The sequence below is a fragment of the Phoenix dactylifera genome, chromosome 15 (genome assembly GCF_009389715.1).
Source record: "Phoenix dactylifera cultivar Barhee BC4 chromosome 15, palm_55x_up_171113_PBpolish2nd_filt_p, whole genome shotgun sequence".
NCBI classification, from domain to species: Eukaryota; Viridiplantae; Streptophyta; class Magnoliopsida; order Arecales; family Arecaceae; genus Phoenix; species Phoenix dactylifera.
The window spans coordinates 8687933-8702853 of record NC_052406.1 but is presented as its reverse complement, the minus strand read 5'-3'; the positions used below and the strand labels follow the sequence as shown (position 1 = coordinate 8702853).

Below are 14921 nucleotides of genomic sequence, written 5' to 3'. Positions count from 1 at the left end.
CTCCTCCAACCCCTTTCTCTCTCTCCTTCTTCTCATTTCTTCTTTTTTTTGCCCCACAGAGACATAGAGAGGAGAGAGGAGTAAAGCAAACACCAACCCGAACGACTTTGATCAGACGCGCACTCCGTTAGGGCTCTTTTTACCGTAACGGCTCGCGTTGTAGAGAGACAGAGGGAGGGGAATGCCCGTGGGAGAGATCGGGGATCGAGCTCGAGGATCGGAATCGCCGGCGGGGGAGGCAGCGAAAGGTGAGTTCTTGATGCGATCGGAGGGGATACTGGTGCTTTCCCCGTGGTTTAGGGCTTCGATCGAGCGAATCCGATGGATTGGGTGCGGGGGGGCGGGGGCTTCTTGGCTCCGGAGTACGGGATTCCCTCGGCATTTTTGGCAGTTTTTTAATAAATCGGGCTCCCGGTGCCATTTTCTTTGAATTTCTGTGTGGCCGTTGGGGTATTATTTTTCTTTTGGGGGATTTTGTATGGGAATTGGATCCAGAAATGGTTTCGATCGGGTAGATCTGGGATTTGATTTGATTTGATCTTCCTTTTGCATTTTTTTTTGTTTTTGTAGAAGTATGATGGTTTTATTTGTTTCCAATCTTGGATTCTTGCAGGTTGGGAGGGCTTGGGGATTTGAATTGCCGAGGGAAATTTATTAGCTGATAAAGGAGCTGGTTGGTTGGCATTGAGGAAATGGACTCGGATACTCCTCTCGACTACGCGATGTTCCAGCTCTCGCCGAGACGTTCACGGTGAGAATGTTCTACCAAGATGACTTTTGGGTTTCCATTCTTCCATTTTCTGGCAATCTCCGAAAAAAAAAAGATTATTTTTTTGCAGGTGCGAGTTGATCGTTTCGGGAGACGGGAAGACCGAGAAGCTGGCATCTGGATTCTTGAAACCATTCACCGCTCATTTGAAGGTTGCTGAAGAACAGGCCTCACAGGCAGTTTCGTCGATAAAGCTTGAGGTCGAGAGACGGAAAAATGGTCGCACATGGTTCAACAAAGGAACCCTCGAAAGGTTGGAGACTCAGCTTTCTTGTAACATCTGTTTGCTAGGAGGTGTTTCGGAGGCATTTATCAATTTGGATACGGGTGGTCTCTGCGAGAACTATTGTTCTGAATGCATTATATGCGGCATTTGTTATGAACAAATTTATTGGTGCAGGTTTGTTCGATTTGTTAGTACACCTGAGGTGCTGGAATTGGTCAATACATTTGATGCTGAGATGTCACAGTTGGAAGGTGCTAGGAGAATATATTCACAGGTAATGGACTTTTCTGCGTTGTTTTTTATTTGGATTAAGCAGTGACTTCCTTCAGCAATATCTGAAAGTGCAAGGCCTTTCAATTCAGGGAGCTGGAGATCCACCTTCTGGTACACTGGGTACGTTACATTTTCTTTTCTCTATATTTATTTGTTTATTCCCTGTTTTGCTTTCATTTTTTTTTTTTGATCAATAAACATCATTTTTCACATGGTAATTTTGTCTTTGCTTTCTCATGCACCAATTGATGGAATCTCGAGAACAATTTAAGCGTTGTTCAGTATGTGAAGATATTTTTCTTCTCAAGCCATATTCTGTCTTCGCACTACTTTGCTTGTTGGTAGTTTGTGATGGGTTCCACCATTTTCAGATAGAAAAAATTTCACATTGTCTTAGAACTACTGTAGGCTAGTTGTGGTGTTATCAGCTAGGTTCATAGGACTTTAGTGGACTTGGTTGGAGATCAAGGGTTCAAATTGGAGGGTCTCAAGAATGATAACTGGAATGGTTGCACGAATGTTTGAGATTCTTTTGATAAATGAACAGTGCATATCTATTGTATTATCAACTATAATCCTGACAATTATGCCAATAAGAATGCAAAAGTTTCAAGTAAAATGGCATTTTGCTGTATACAACATACAAAAATTTATTACACAAGGCAATGCATGCATGCAATTTGTGATATGACAATAAGAGCCTCTGGATAATTACATTCAGGAACCAGTAAATATCCTGACGACTTTTTATATAACCTATGTTTTAATTTTAACAATAGCCCACCTCTATCTCCTCAACTTAATGTGAATTCTTTTCCATAAATTAGGTGCCCATGTAGTGCAACTGGCATTTATGTGATAATCTTCCATGTTTGAAATGTTTGATTTGAATCGAGTTTTCTGACCCTGATCAATATTTTCCAGTAGAATTTGCTACAAACAAATCTTTGATGGTTTTCTTCTATGAGGAAATTATTCCATCTGGCTTGCTTTTCCCTATATGTGATTCATGTAAAAGTTTCATCATTTTGTTAACACAAAATTCCATTTAATGTTCTTGTTCAGGTGAACATGAAACAGCTGCAGCAGCAGCTGCAGACATAACAAAGTAAGTTTCTCTTTCTTATTACAAAATTGCTCAAGTTGTGAATTTACTTGTCGACATAATCCTAAAGTCCTAATTAATTTCTGGTTCATTATAAAATTTCGCATGTAATTATCCTTTGCTCCCTTATTTAACAAGTTTATGTGTCTGAGAGGGAGATGCGCCGCACAACAGGCATACAATCTGATCAGTGATGCCTTTGTATTTGATTGCTTATGTCGATATCAATGATCGTTAGCTTTTGTTGATTTGCAATTTCAGTAACCTATCAAATATGCAGGGTAATGGCTATGTCCTCTAGAAACATGAGTGTCTTGATTTTCTAACTTACATTTATGCAGTTCCTCCAAGTAATTACTTGTAGATGCAAGGACGGATTCCAGCAACCTCATTATTCTTGTGCTCTGCCAATCCTTGGACCTCCTTTATTGTAATTTAGAAGGCGAAAGTTAATGCTTTTATGTCAGGGGCAAGCATCTTAATGCCTGCATTAATTCACATCAACTGAGTGGACCCTCACTACTGTCCGCCATTATTGTCTTTGTGGTATTCATTAGCCAATTAATAAACCTTGTACCAGTTTTATTTACATGTGCCTCTTTTGACTGTTTCTTTGTTTTCCATCGGCCTTTTTTATATCTTTTTCCATATTAGAGGCTAGTAGTCTTGATGTGTATACTAAGGGAAGAAGTGTAAATGTCAAACTATTTGAGCATAAGATGATTGGATCTGAAAGAGGAACTGCTTACAATTTGCAGTATGGAGACGGAAGGTTTCACGGAACAATACAAACGGCCTCATGCGTTAGAAAAGGTTATAATGGTGCTTTGAGTGGCGAAAGGTAGAAGATGCATGCACACAAAACTTGGTGGTGTAATGCGGTTGCCTGCTAGGCAACCATTAGAAAAGGGTATGCTTTGAAAAACAATCTAAAACTGGGATTAGTGTATTTGGAACAAAATGAAGATATAGAGAAGGATATCCGTGTCAGGCTTGAAGCATGATGAAGTTGAGATGTGTCTTTGGAAGTGTTTAGCGCTTGTCAATATTTATTTAGAGTTGAATATAATTCTGAATTAATTAATATACCAAGATTGTTGTAATAGTTAGAATGTTGTTAATGAGTAGGGAAAAGGGACGAGTCCAACAGTGAGGGACACAAATGTGGTGGACGCATAGTACAATTGTAAGGGACAGATTTAAAACAAAATGTGGAAGAGGAAGGTCAAAGGTTTTATGAATTAAAGATAAGTGAGGAATATGTGTTTGGGATGATATGCATATTTAATATCATATGAAAGCCATCCTATAAATGAGTGGGTTGAGATTATGTTAGGGATAAGTGAATAGGGAAAAGACCTGGATAAATGAAGCAAGAAATGCTCTGCAAACTCATAATTAAAGAGGATTTCACTCCAATAAGTCCTGTAGTGATTAAATTGTAGTGATTATGCTTATGATTAGAAGCATTCTTTTTTTTTCCCATGTGGATGGCGTGGCTAATTTCTTTTGAAGATTACAATCACTATGAATAAAAAGATCCAAAATAGTTTATGGGTGAAAACTTTCATGCTTCTATGCCTATATGCCTGTAGTGCCCCTGTTCGAACTTTTTATAATGCCACTCTATTAATACCTGCACACTCTATTTTCTAGAGATTGCTTTATTATGGTCGTTATTTTCTGAGCGGCCCTTCCGTTTTTCTTGTCCTATTTTTGGAGCTCTCTCCTCCAAGATGACCAACTGTTAGCCTCATTTTGCTCTCCCTATTGCCCATCTGAACTCACCTTCCTCCCTTTCATCTGTTTTATCCTCTTTGCTAACTTTTTTTGTCTAAACAACCAACTCCTCCATCTGCTCATGTGCTGATGTCTCTAGCGCCATTGTCACCCCATCTTCCACTTCCTCTTCCTTGTCTTCCTTTGTCCCTTCCCCAATAACCCTCCAAGAGCAAGAACAAATGCGCTTATGAAATTCTATCTACTTCCTTTGCTTCCCCCCTCCCTCTCTTATGCGCTATAGTCAACCTCCATTCTTATACATTCTATGGCCATTTTTTTCCCTGTATGTGTAGCATACAAAACTGAAGGACAGCTGATGAACTATGACCTATATAGCTGACCTCAAAAACTATAGGAAGGAAAAAAAAAGAAATGTGCAATAAAGTTCCTAGGGTTTCTGAATTTTTATATTGTGCCAAATATTGATGAACATGACCTATTGAGGATCATCGACTGAAAAGATAGGCTAGGTTTTCAGGAAATTTAAGCCTTGTCACAACTAAAAAAGTTGTGGAAGAAGTGATAGGAGCTATGAAAAAAATCGAAAAACTCACTAATTGAGAAAATAATTTATGAAGAAATTGAATTCAGAGTTCACTTCAAATAGAAACAATAATATCATTATATTCTTTGTTTTTACTCTTTCTTTCTTCTTCCTTCATAAGAAAAATGGTTTGACCTGCAATTTCCGTCGCCTTTTAATTACTGATAAATAAATGTGAAGATATTTAGTACCCAAGGAAAAATGGAAGCAATATCCCTTTGCAACAAATCCTTTTTGTCTCCATTCCTAGTTAATGTCTCCAGAAGTGCATTTTACTTAATGGGGAATTGGTTACAAGAAAAAGAAATGCTAGCTTCATTTTGTGTTGCTTGATCCTCTTACAATTTACAATGGTTTTTTGGACATGTTAATGGAAATCACAAAAACAAAGAAGGACCCATTTAATTGTGCTCAGGCATTTTTTCCTGTTAGGCAAATTTTGAATCTGGCACCACATGCCTTGTCCTTGAAAATTTGTATGCCTGGGTGTGGATTGTTAGTTCATGTTAACTTGATTTCTTCGAGGCAAGGAACATTCAAGCAAACAAAATGGACTGTCTTTAGAAGTAAAATAGGATATGCATGATCTCTGAGTTGATAAATTTGATAAATATTAGCTCAGGAACCTGTGAGGTAACTGCATGGCGACTACTGGTTTCAAAGATTGTTTGCCTTATGTTGATGAACCCTACCATGTCATCTTAAATGCACAGCTTTAACCAAATTAAGTTGATAAGTTCAAGCTTTTGCGTTCACCAATTTAGGATCTGGGAATGCTGGAAGTGAGCATAAGCTTTAACAATATTCTCTTAAAATGTTACCACTAAAAAGTGAAAACTGAAACCCAGTATGAGTTGACACAAAGCCATGAACCTGACAACTACATGAAATGGATGGAAAAGAAAAACATTGCTTGAAACTTTTCTTCCAGTTCCTAAGTTACTCTCTTAAAATGTTACCCTCTTTTTATCTTTTCCTACCCAGGAAGGAACTTCTCAGGGCCATTGATATGCGGCTTGTTGCTGTTAAGCAAGATCTGACTACAGCTTGTGCTCGGGCATCGTCTGCTGGATTCACCCTTGACAATGTCCCTGAACTTCTTCTTTTTGCAGACCATTTTGGTGCACGTCGCCTGAAGTAAGTCCAAAACTCCATCTCGTAATATCAGTCTTAGTTGCCCACCTGAACAATATAAATGCTTGGATCATGTGATAGTTGAGGCCTTAGGGATGGGAATATCTTTGGGTGATGCAGTGCATTGGAGATTCAGCCTATGATGTTTGTAAATATTGCCTACCACCACTTGCAGATTCTATTACATTATAGCCTCTCTGATCTGGTTCTTATCCTTAGGACCACTAATAATGCATTGTAATGATGCACTGGTATTTAGCCTGTAAGACCAGAAATCTGAAGTATTGATAAACTGATGAATCTAATGCTACTCAACAGAGACTATGGAATCTCTTTCCATAGGGAAGAGGCATTGTCTCATTAATTTGAGGCTAGGTATTATAAACCCAATGTTGCCATGATTAAATTGAAGGTCAATCTTCCACTTGACCTGACCACTGAACTGGTATGGCTACGTAACAGAAAATCATGTAAAGACCCTGTTACCATTATCAATCTGCATTTCTGTACTGATTACAAAGGATAGGCAATCTTTTCTTTCTCACCTTTCACCGTTTTGGTGTTGTTTGACTTAATTGACTCTGAGATTTGTCCATTATGGCATCTATCAGATTCTGGCACTACCCACTGAATGACCCCCATATACCCAGAATTGGGGCTACTGTATTGTAACATTTGAAAGCCTACTCCATGTATCTCCATTCCCTGTTCTCCCTTGACCAGTTTGGCACTGTTAGCTGGCTCATAAATTTTCTGTGAATACTAGCTGCTTGATTGGGTGAACTTTTCAAATCCAGTATTTCTAACCCAAGCAACCAACCAACCCATAAATAAATAAATGAATGTTCTGTTATTTGGAGATGGTAATATTATTAGTATTAATAATGGCAAAGATTACCTGTAGATCTTTCTCATCTCATCATCTAATACCGCTGGGCATCTCAACAATAAGACTCCTTGTTTATAGCACATTCTTACCATTCAGATTACCATATGATCTTATGGTGGGTGTTTTCTGAAAAATGTATCGAACATTAAATGGGTCACCTGACTAGCCAAAAGTTTTAAGTTTTCGACCAAAAGTTGGCAAGAAGGATCCATTAGAACTTATTTATTGAATTGCAATTTTGTGTCTTGGTCAAAATGGATAGATTACTTGGAATGACCATGAAATCTTTATAATATAGATGGGATTAAATAAACTTGGTCTCCGTCACAATGATGATGACAGTGAAGTGATGATTAAGATGATTATCTTGTTACTAATAATGCAATATGCATCATATTGGCATCCAGCGAAGCATGCACGAAGTTTGTTTCGCTATGCCAGAGGCGGCCTGAGCTTGTTAGCCGCCAGCACACGCCACCATCCCTGCCATCACAATGGAAGGGCTTTGATGAAGGGAATGTCCGTGCCTCCTCTGGCTCAGACATGTCAATAGATGAACCGGAGGTGGAACCAAGTGGTGGTAAATTACCCGGTAATGTTGGTGGTGGGCTCAAGCTTCCGCAGTCCGGCAACAGCCAACAACCACACCTAAGCACGGCAGAGCTACCTGCTGCAAGTCACCAGCTCAAACCCATTCCCAGGCGTTTTGTGGACATACAAGCAGAAAAAGCAACAGAGGAGCCTCCTGCTGCATCGGTGGCTGAACCAGCTCAGCAGGATGTAGGAGGGGGTTCGAGGCGGCTGAGTGTGCAGGATCGGATCAACCTCTTTGAAAGCAAGCGAAAAGAACAGGCTGGAAGTTCTAACAACAGCACTAGTGGTGGTGTTAATAAGGTGGCTGCAGGGAAGGGGGTGCATCGAAGGTTTCCTTCTGATGTCAGTGTGGAGAAGTCAGTGTTAAGGAGATGGAGTGGTGCCAGTGACATGAGCATAGATCTGAATAGCGGCACTAATAGTAACTGCAGTGAGAGGAAGGAGAGTGGGAGTGCTGCGGGGACCCCCACATCTGTCAACTTCCAGGCCCAATGCATTGGTAAAACTGAAGAGAAGGAGGCTAGCGGATTGAAGGATACCGCTACATCACACTTCTGTTTGGATCTTAAAGAATGCCAACCAGCAACTTCCTCTTCTTCCTCTTCTTCATTGCCTTCATCCCAGGCACAGATCAAGGCTTTTCCTAAGGATAGAGATCGTACTAAGGATGAAGGTACTGCAACATCTAGTACCCAGTCAGGACCAGTTTTGGAAAAGGACCGGGAGATTTGTCAGAAGAATGTCTCTATGGGCAGGGTGGAGAATCATGGATTGAGTGATCAAGCTTCTTGTCAGACCCTAGTGAAAGCCTCTTCAGAATCAGGTGGGGGTGCTGGTTGGAAAGAGCATGCAGCCATTTGTGCCCAATATAAAGCCATTTCGGAGGAACATGTGAAAGATGAAGCAGCTCTGCAGATTCCCACGCGAGCTGTATCAGCTGTAGCTGAGCAGGTTGGATGGGAAAATCAAGAAGTCTCATGGTCCCAACCTGGAGAGGTTCCTTCAGGAGCAGACAGTGCTGGAGCGAAGGATCAACCAAACACAGTTACCCAATTCCGTACATTTGTGAGGAAAACAGAGGGTATTGAAGTGAAACCAAAAGGCCCATCAAATTCGCGATTTCCATTCAAATCTTCATCTGGCAAGACGGAAGGCATCTCCCCGGAGAGTGACTTGCTGACTCCCCAACCTCAGTGTAGAACTTTTCCTGGAAAACTGGAGGAAGCAGGGGTAAAAGTGGCAGCTGCTTCTCAGGTTCCATTTGGTTCTGTTCCAACCAAGCCAAAAGAAGGTTCTGGTCCCCAGGGAACAAATTTGCATCAGCAATCATCTGCTCCCAATCAGATTAGGAAGTTGCAGGGACAGAGATATGAAAGAGCATATGATGAAGGAAATGCTGTTCCAGTTTTTCCTGGGAAGAGGGCTAAGGAAAGCATGGAAATATTCGATTCACCCTCCACATCTTCGATGGAGCAGGTTCAGGTGGTGAGGCCATCAAAAGGAAATCAGGAGCTGAATGATGAACTGCAAATGAAAGCGAATCAATTGGAAAAACTTTTTGCTGCGCACAAGCTCAGGGTTCAGAGTGATCAGATGGCTGCTTCTCGAAGAAGCAAACCTGCTGATGTGCAGGTCGATCATGCACCCAAGTCCGTAGAGAAAAAAGCAGCGGTAGCTCTTCTTAAGCAATTAGCTGAGAGCAATTCTAGTAATGGAATAGACTTTGATGCTAATCTGTTGTTGAAGAGGGTAGATAATCAGGACTTCGGTACTAACATAAAGCAGAAACTTGACTCCCTCGGTCCATCAGATGATTCTAGAGGAAAATTATATAAGAGATATATGCAAAAACGGGATGCAAAGCTAAGGGAAGAGTGGGGATCTAAAAGGGCTCAAAAGGAAGCAAAGATGAAGGCTATGCATGACAGCTTAGAACGTAATCAGTCTGAAATGAGGGCCAAATTTGCAGGATCTGCTGCTGCACAAGAGTTGGCTAACAGTCATCACCGTGCAGAGAAGTTGAGGTCTTTTAATGCCCGTTCAGCTTTAAAAAACAAAGACCAGGTACCAATTTATGCAATTATTTGTTCTGGGATTTTGTAAACTTCCATAAATGTAGATTTCATATTCTACTTATGGAATTATGATGCCTAAATGATCATGTTATGATATTGCAAATTGGGAAGCAAAGTTTTCCTCCCTTTGAATCATTATGTTACATGCTTAGTTGACATGGATGGTTTCCTTGAGTTTATACTGCAAGACAAAATAGCATGTTACTCATGAATGGACTGGATCTATGGTTTTTAAATTATGATCTGTCAGATTTTTGTATTAGGCACTAGCTTTAAAGCGTAAGATATTCTATCTAAAGCAAATAGTTAACTATGGAGACAGTTATGCCATACACACTTGTTAATAACCTAGATCTTATCTCGAAACAATAAGTTAAAATATGGCAGTCACAAAAAAGCCGACTGCATTGCATCATGACTTGCATGTGATTTTAGATGATGTAGTTGCTCTATTGAGATTTTCATCATGATAAGCTGTTCGGGGATCAGTTCTCTCTTTTTAACTTGTTTCTTGTTCTTCAAAATCTGCTGTGGATCGATCGTTTGCCCCTTAATATGAAAATTTTGATTAATGATTATTTTTCTTTATTTTTGAATTACACTTTGTAAGTATTCTCATTTTGGCAGCAGGCAGTAGCGTCCCTTCCTGGAGAGGATGGAGATTTTCAAGAACCTTATGAACAGGTTGATTATGGCCAAGATAAAACATATAGTGATAATCTATTTGGTGATGGTTCTTCTAAAAGCAACAACTCCAGAAAGCTTCCATCTAGTAAAAGTTTGTCTTCCTCCACACCTCGGACATCAGCAGCATCATTCCTTAAGTCTTCTGCCAAAGCAACCAACACTTGTTCTGTAAAACGCAGGACCCAACCTGAAAATCCTCTTGCACAATCTGTTCCCAACTTCTCTGACTTAAGAAAGGAAAACACAAAACCATCAGCAGGAATTAGCAGGGCAAATACACGTGTACAGTCAAGAAACTTTTCTCGAAGCAAGAGCAACTGTGAAGAGGTGAACCTTGTGAAGGAAGACAAGCCACGTAGGTCGCAGTCCATGAGGAAACCCTCTGTTGGTCCTTGTGAATTGAAGGACCTTTCGCCTCTCAATTCTGATAGTGCCAGTTTGACACCTTTAAGGATTTCTAAGGAGCAAACTGAGCCAGTTTTTCTTAATAAAGTCCAGAAGAATGGTGAATCGAAATCATTTCTCGGGAAGGGCAATGGTTTAGGACCTGGTGCTGGAGCTGGTGTAGCTAAAGTCAATGCCTCCAGGGTTTCTGAGGTGCTAAAAGATGGAGAAGATTTTGAAGGAATGGTGGATCAGCGGGAGGATTCACCTGACATGGTTAAAGATGACGAGGAACTCGAAAGAACATCTGCTGAAGAAAATCCTGATGCCACAGATTTTCCTGCAGACTCAGATAGTGAAAAGCCAAGACTGAGCCAAGAATTCGGAAATTCTGATGACCCTGTATCAGAAGATGGCAATGTTCCAAGATCATTCTCCCAAGTAGATGATGATATGTCTGCTGTTTCTACAAAGTTTAATACTTTTGCAGGAAATGTGCAGGAATCACCAGGAGAAAGCCCTGGATCATGGAACTCACACATACAACATTCATTTTCTTATGCAAATGAGACATCAGATGTTGATGCTTCTGTAGATTCACCTACAGGCAGTCCAGCATCTTGGAACTCTCACCCACTGAACCAAAGGATGGAAGCTGATGCTGCTCGGATGAGAAAGAAATGGGGAAGTACTCAGATACCAATGCTCGTTGCTAATGCATCTCAGCAACCGCGAAAGGATGTGACAAAAGGTTTCAAGCGATTGTTGAAATTTGGTAGAAAAAGCAGGGGTGTAGAGAGTTTGATAACTGATTGGGTATCTGCCTCAACGGCTTCCGAAGGTGATGATGACACAGAAGATGGCCGCGATTTGGCAACACGTCCATCAGATGATCTGAGGAAGTCGAGAATGGGCTACCCTCTTTCTGCTTACGATGGCTTCAATGAGGGCGAGGTCTTTCCTGAACAAGGTATCATGCATGTCTCCTGATTAGTTTCTTTACCTTTCCATTGGTACTATATTTAAGCCACTTTGCTGTTCTTAGACAATCTTTTCTGCTGTTATGGTCACACTTCTGTAGGTCTGCAAACCAGCAAGTTCTGAAAGCCTCTTGAAGTGACTTTTGTACATTACATGGTCCTAGTAATTATCATTTAATTACTCTAGTGATCTTCAATTGTCTCAGTTAGATTGCTTGCATAGAAGTTGGTTTAACTTTCTTAAAGGTTTATCAGGAGAAAACAGCAGTTCTATACACTATGATTGCTCTTATAGTGACCTGAGTTTTGAAGCCCACTGACTGAGGGGTTCACAGCCGTTGGGGCAAATAACTAGGAAAAACAAACTATTAGTTAAAATGCCACTAACTTTTGGGACATTATGAATTATGAGATGCCGTGAGCCCTTAGGCAACAAGAATAGGGTGCACAGGGAGTTCTGTTACTGAGTATTTTAGTTTGGAATTTGGGTTGAATAGGGTGCACAGGGAGTTCTGTTACTGAGTATTTTAGTTTGGAATTTGGGTTGTTCTGAATTGATTGGCACTGTTAGATGTGTCTTTATTCGGGTTCATCTCACCATTTTGGGCTCCTTGATGCTATTGATTCTGTCAAGGTAAGTTTCTGCTTGTAACCCACCATAACCAACATATCACATGTACTAGGCTCATCTTATTCCCTTCTTTGCAATTCTTTCTTAGCGAGAGTCATCTTCGTCAAGTCTGGCTATAAGTCAGTATTAACATCAATTGCATTGTTCGTTTGACTTCTTTATCTTGAGAGGAAGGAAGGGACTGGGTGACATGCTAGCCTCATTCTAAATGTTACTTCTAGTGACATGGTCACCATTTTCTACTACCTGCTGGATTCTTACTATAACTTGAATATTCTGCCTTTAAGCCATGTTACACTTGCTTAATCTTTAAATCCACTGGTAATATTTTCCTTGTTCGGGACAAATAGCATTTACACTGTTTCTCCAAGCAGGGGAATCTTAGAAACAGAAGTAATTTTTTGTAGGAACCTACATATATTTGTATCTTCCCCTCTAGGACAAGAAGCAAGCACTTTGACAGTCAGGTATCGCAATAAATTTTTTTTTTTTGGAACTTGATGTTAACATGAACAATTTACTGTTATAAACATGTGATATATGGATAGATTGTGGTGTGCAAATGTTGCTTCATGTGACACCAGGATACAAAGACGTGTATGTAGTTTGATCACTAGGTTTTTTGCATCATCAAATAACTATGCTCAATGCCTAAACATTCTGAGTGGTTCAAGGTTTGAAACTTGACTTTGGTTCTGGTTCTGGTTTTAGTTACAGTCAGACTTGTTGAGTTCTCATTTTCATCAGACTTGTCAAATAGTTGGCCAGAACTGGTCAATTTCAAAGAGATCAACTGAAATTAGCAAAACTCTAAACTACAAGTCATTGATTTCGCCTCAGCCAATGCCACTTTGTTTTGGCTGAAACTTAAAATCTCATATTTTGATGGTTAATTCTCAACTGTAGTACAGGTTCTTTTGTTTGAGTTGCAATAATCTGGGTATAGTCGAAATGAAGCGGAGAGCCTTTGATTTCATGTCATTGACATATTTTCTATGGTGTAGCTCTTTATCTTTGAAAGATTGTTTCATTGCTCTGTAATCTAATTTTTGAGCTTTTCTTTTTCCATATATTTATATGCATGTAAATATTTTCATTTCTAAAATATTTTCCAGGACCTTCATAGAGTATTCTGTTTAGTTATTTCTACAGCTGAATGTACATCATACTGTGCAGCTCACTCTTTACGCAGCTCCATTCCAAATGCTCCTGCAAACTTCAAGCTGAGGGAGGACCATCTTACTGGAAGTTCCTTGAAAGGTGCATCTTTTTTAGAATTTCATATTTTGTTTGCAACTGAAACTAAGTAGCTATTGGTGATTAATTATGCTTGGAGGCTCAATTTCAGTTGCTTCCTCAACTATCCTGAACGCTCATCATTTATTTTGAGTTTTGTCTGGATTGTTGGCTTCGCTTGACTTTGACATTTACAGATTGTTATTTTAATTTTGCAGCACCCCGCTCCTTCTTCTCTCTTTCAACCTTTCGGAGCAAGGGAAGCGAATCCAAGCTTAGGTGACTATGGAGAGCATATAATATGGCTGAAGTGATATACCACTGTGAATTTCTCGATGGATGTTATGCATCTGCATTATTTTATGATATCTCAGGTAATTCATGTGATTGCGAGTTGTGGTCTCCCTATTTCTTTGCGGTCCCAGCTTTGCATAATGCTGGACATCTAGAATTTTTTAGGCTAACATGCCAATTGGCACGGAAGTACTGTCATTTTGGGTAGTCCAGCATTTCCTCTCCATTTGTAGTATTATTATATTATCAAAATTAGAGGAACAAGAACCAGTAATGATATGCTGCTACGCAATTGTTTTGTACAAATTAAAGAGACTTGCTCTGTTCTTTGTGCTTCTTGTCAATCTGTATGTTGTGTGTATTGGATTTCTCTTGTACTGTTTGGTTTAATGGCTTCTAGTCCAATATTTTTGTTGTTGTTGTTGTTGTTGTGTTTTACGACTCCTGTAGAGATTTCAGCTAAAGATTTGATGTCGAGAAGAGTTTTTGGCTGTGGCCAGTATATTTAGTACTTGAATTAATCAAGCCTAGACAAGAAATGGAGTTGGTGATGTAACTGGCCATCGTACATGTCGGCCGAGGGCTACCTCTCCAGGACCACTAACCCACTCCACCAGCAATCATGTCAAGGCGGTAGGCCATGTCTCAGGCGCTCACCAATGGTCTCAGAGTTCAGTAGGTCAGAAGATGATGCTAGCATGGCTTCTGTATTCACGAACTTTGGTGTCCTTCAAGCGAGGAGGCTGAGCCAGCATGACTGCCACTGACACTTCCTTGGCTGGTCAGGATGAGCTTAGCAAGGTCGATTATTGCATGACCTTAAGTTGTAAAACCAAATCTGTAGGTTTTGCTTCGTTCGGGATGCACTTGAATTTCTTGGCAGGCACCTCTTCTGCCGCAAGTTGCTGCTAAAATTTTTAAGGGAACAATTCGATCCATTTTGCTCTTTTATTATATTATGTTTACTTCGAACGCATCTACATTCATGTCTCTGCTTATAGATTTCAAACTTGTCCATGGTAATATCATGCTTATCTACCTATGGAAATATTATTGATATATTTATGTCCAGGATGCTAGAGGATGCCACTTGCAACATATGCATGCATTTCTTCTCCCCTAAATGATGTCATTTCCAAAACACTAACATTTTCTTAACAATCCATAATGCTTATAAATGAAAAGAATTTTTGATTATCTATGCAGTCTCCAATGCAATCAGGCATTTATGCATGCCTAGACATACGTTTTGAGTTATGCTGAACTCCAGGGGAGATTATTTATAAAATAGAATAAGGCTTGTAATCATCACTATACA

General features: G+C 39.9%; 1 protein-coding gene across 2 annotated transcripts; it reads left to right on the top strand.

Annotated features, from left to right (window-relative positions):
- LOC103714814 lies at nt 1-14010 on the top strand. Of its 2 annotated transcripts, none has more exons than XM_026807585.2 (11): nt 1-248; nt 614-751; nt 840-1022; nt 1170-1269; nt 1358-1388; nt 2334-2376; nt 5684-5836; nt 7130-9380; nt 10019-11432; nt 13250-13333; nt 13528-14010. In XM_026807585.2, exons 2-11 carry the CDS (start codon nt 693-695, stop codon nt 13590-13592), a joined length of 4383 nt encoding a protein of 1460 aa, XP_026663386.2. In that variant the 5' UTR covers nt 1-248; nt 614-692; the 3' UTR covers nt 13593-14010. The 2 variants fall into 2 exon arrangements, with proteins under 2 accessions (XP_026663386.2, XP_008800453.2); XM_008802231.4 differs by having other exon boundaries at nt 2-248; nt 10022-11432.
- The last annotated feature ends 911 nt before the right edge of the window (nt 14011-14921 follow it).

Bases quoted from the DNA above. Each gene is read 5' to 3' on its own strand.
- LOC103714814 (XM_026807585.2), top strand. From the start codon at position 693: ATGGACTCGGATACTCCTCTCGACTACGCGATGTTCCAGCTCTCGCCG. The intron at 1,389-2,333 runs GTACGTTACATT...GTTCTTGTTCAG, and splicing joins TCCACCTTCTGGTACACTGG to GTGAACATGAAACAGCTGCA. The intron at 11,433-13,249 runs GTATCATGCATG...CATACTGTGCAG, and splicing joins CGAGGTCTTTCCTGAACAAG to CTCACTCTTTACGCAGCTCC.